This window comes from Anoplopoma fimbria, chromosome 21 (genome assembly GCF_027596085.1).
Source record: "Anoplopoma fimbria isolate UVic2021 breed Golden Eagle Sablefish chromosome 21, Afim_UVic_2022, whole genome shotgun sequence".
Lineage (NCBI taxonomy): Eukaryota > Metazoa > Chordata > Actinopteri > Perciformes > Anoplopomatidae > Anoplopoma > Anoplopoma fimbria.
The window spans coordinates 8,251,918-8,252,657 of record NC_072469.1 but is presented as its reverse complement, the minus strand read 5'-3'; the positions used below and the strand labels follow the sequence as shown (position 1 = coordinate 8,252,657).

The following is a 740-nucleotide window of genomic DNA, read 5'->3' as shown; positions in this document are numbered from 1 at the left end:
ACCCTGAGGGCCCCTCCAGGGAGTGGGACTTGGTGAAAAGCTTCTGGACAGAGTGAACAAGGTGGCGTATTCGACCAGGGCTGTCACTTCGTTGGTGTTCCACTGCAGTGCGCTTGTACTGCAGCGTGTGGTAGCCTTCACGCCTCACAGGGGCCTGGCGATCAAACTGCTCCAGCAGGTTAGAAGGGATGCGGTTGTTGTTTCCAATAGCTCCTCCACTTCCCTTACTGCTCCCTGTTGGCCCTGTATACGGCACCACAGCGCCACACTCCTCCTTCAGCTCATGGTGAGAGCTGTAATGTCTGCGAGGGAAGGTGCAGCTGGCCATGTCAGGGTACGCATTGCAATCAGACTGGAAGGAGTTGCGCTGGGTGTAGCAGGGCTGGTCAGCAGGATGAGCCTCCCCAGGGTTTAGGAAGTAGGACCGACGGTCCGAGTGCCCCAGGGTCATGGAGTCGTAAGAGGGGTCGCAGGTCACACTGTGGTGGTGACTGCGGCTGGTGGACAGGCCTTTCATTGTCATCGTGGCCGAGTCGACATGCACATCCAACTGCTGCCGTGGGAAGTCTTCACAGGCCCCAAAACCAACTCTAAAATGAAAGAAACACACAGCTGTGAGGAAACAAACAAACAAACAGGAAGAGAGAGACAGAAAACAGAATTATAAATATCTCATATTTGCATACACTCAAAGCACAGCATCTTAATCTGATTTAATTTGAAGATGCCTGTTGGCGCTC

The 740-nt window shown here is 53.5% G+C and overlaps 1 protein-coding gene across 2 annotated transcripts in view; it reads right to left on the bottom strand.

Annotated features, from left to right (window-relative positions):
* Nucleotides 1-523, bottom strand: part of dlgap1b (discs, large (Drosophila) homolog-associated protein 1b) — a 39,797-nt gene extending 39,274 nt beyond the window's left edge. Inside the window, exon 1 of one of the 2 annotated variants that reach the window (XM_054622820.1) lies at nucleotides 1-523. This exon is cut by the window's left edge and continues 548 nt beyond it. In XM_054622820.1, the coding sequence (XP_054478795.1) occupies nucleotides 1-523 (523 nt within the window). The other variant, XM_054622821.1, reaches the window with a different exon arrangement.
* Nucleotides 524-740: the final 217 nt, after the last annotated feature.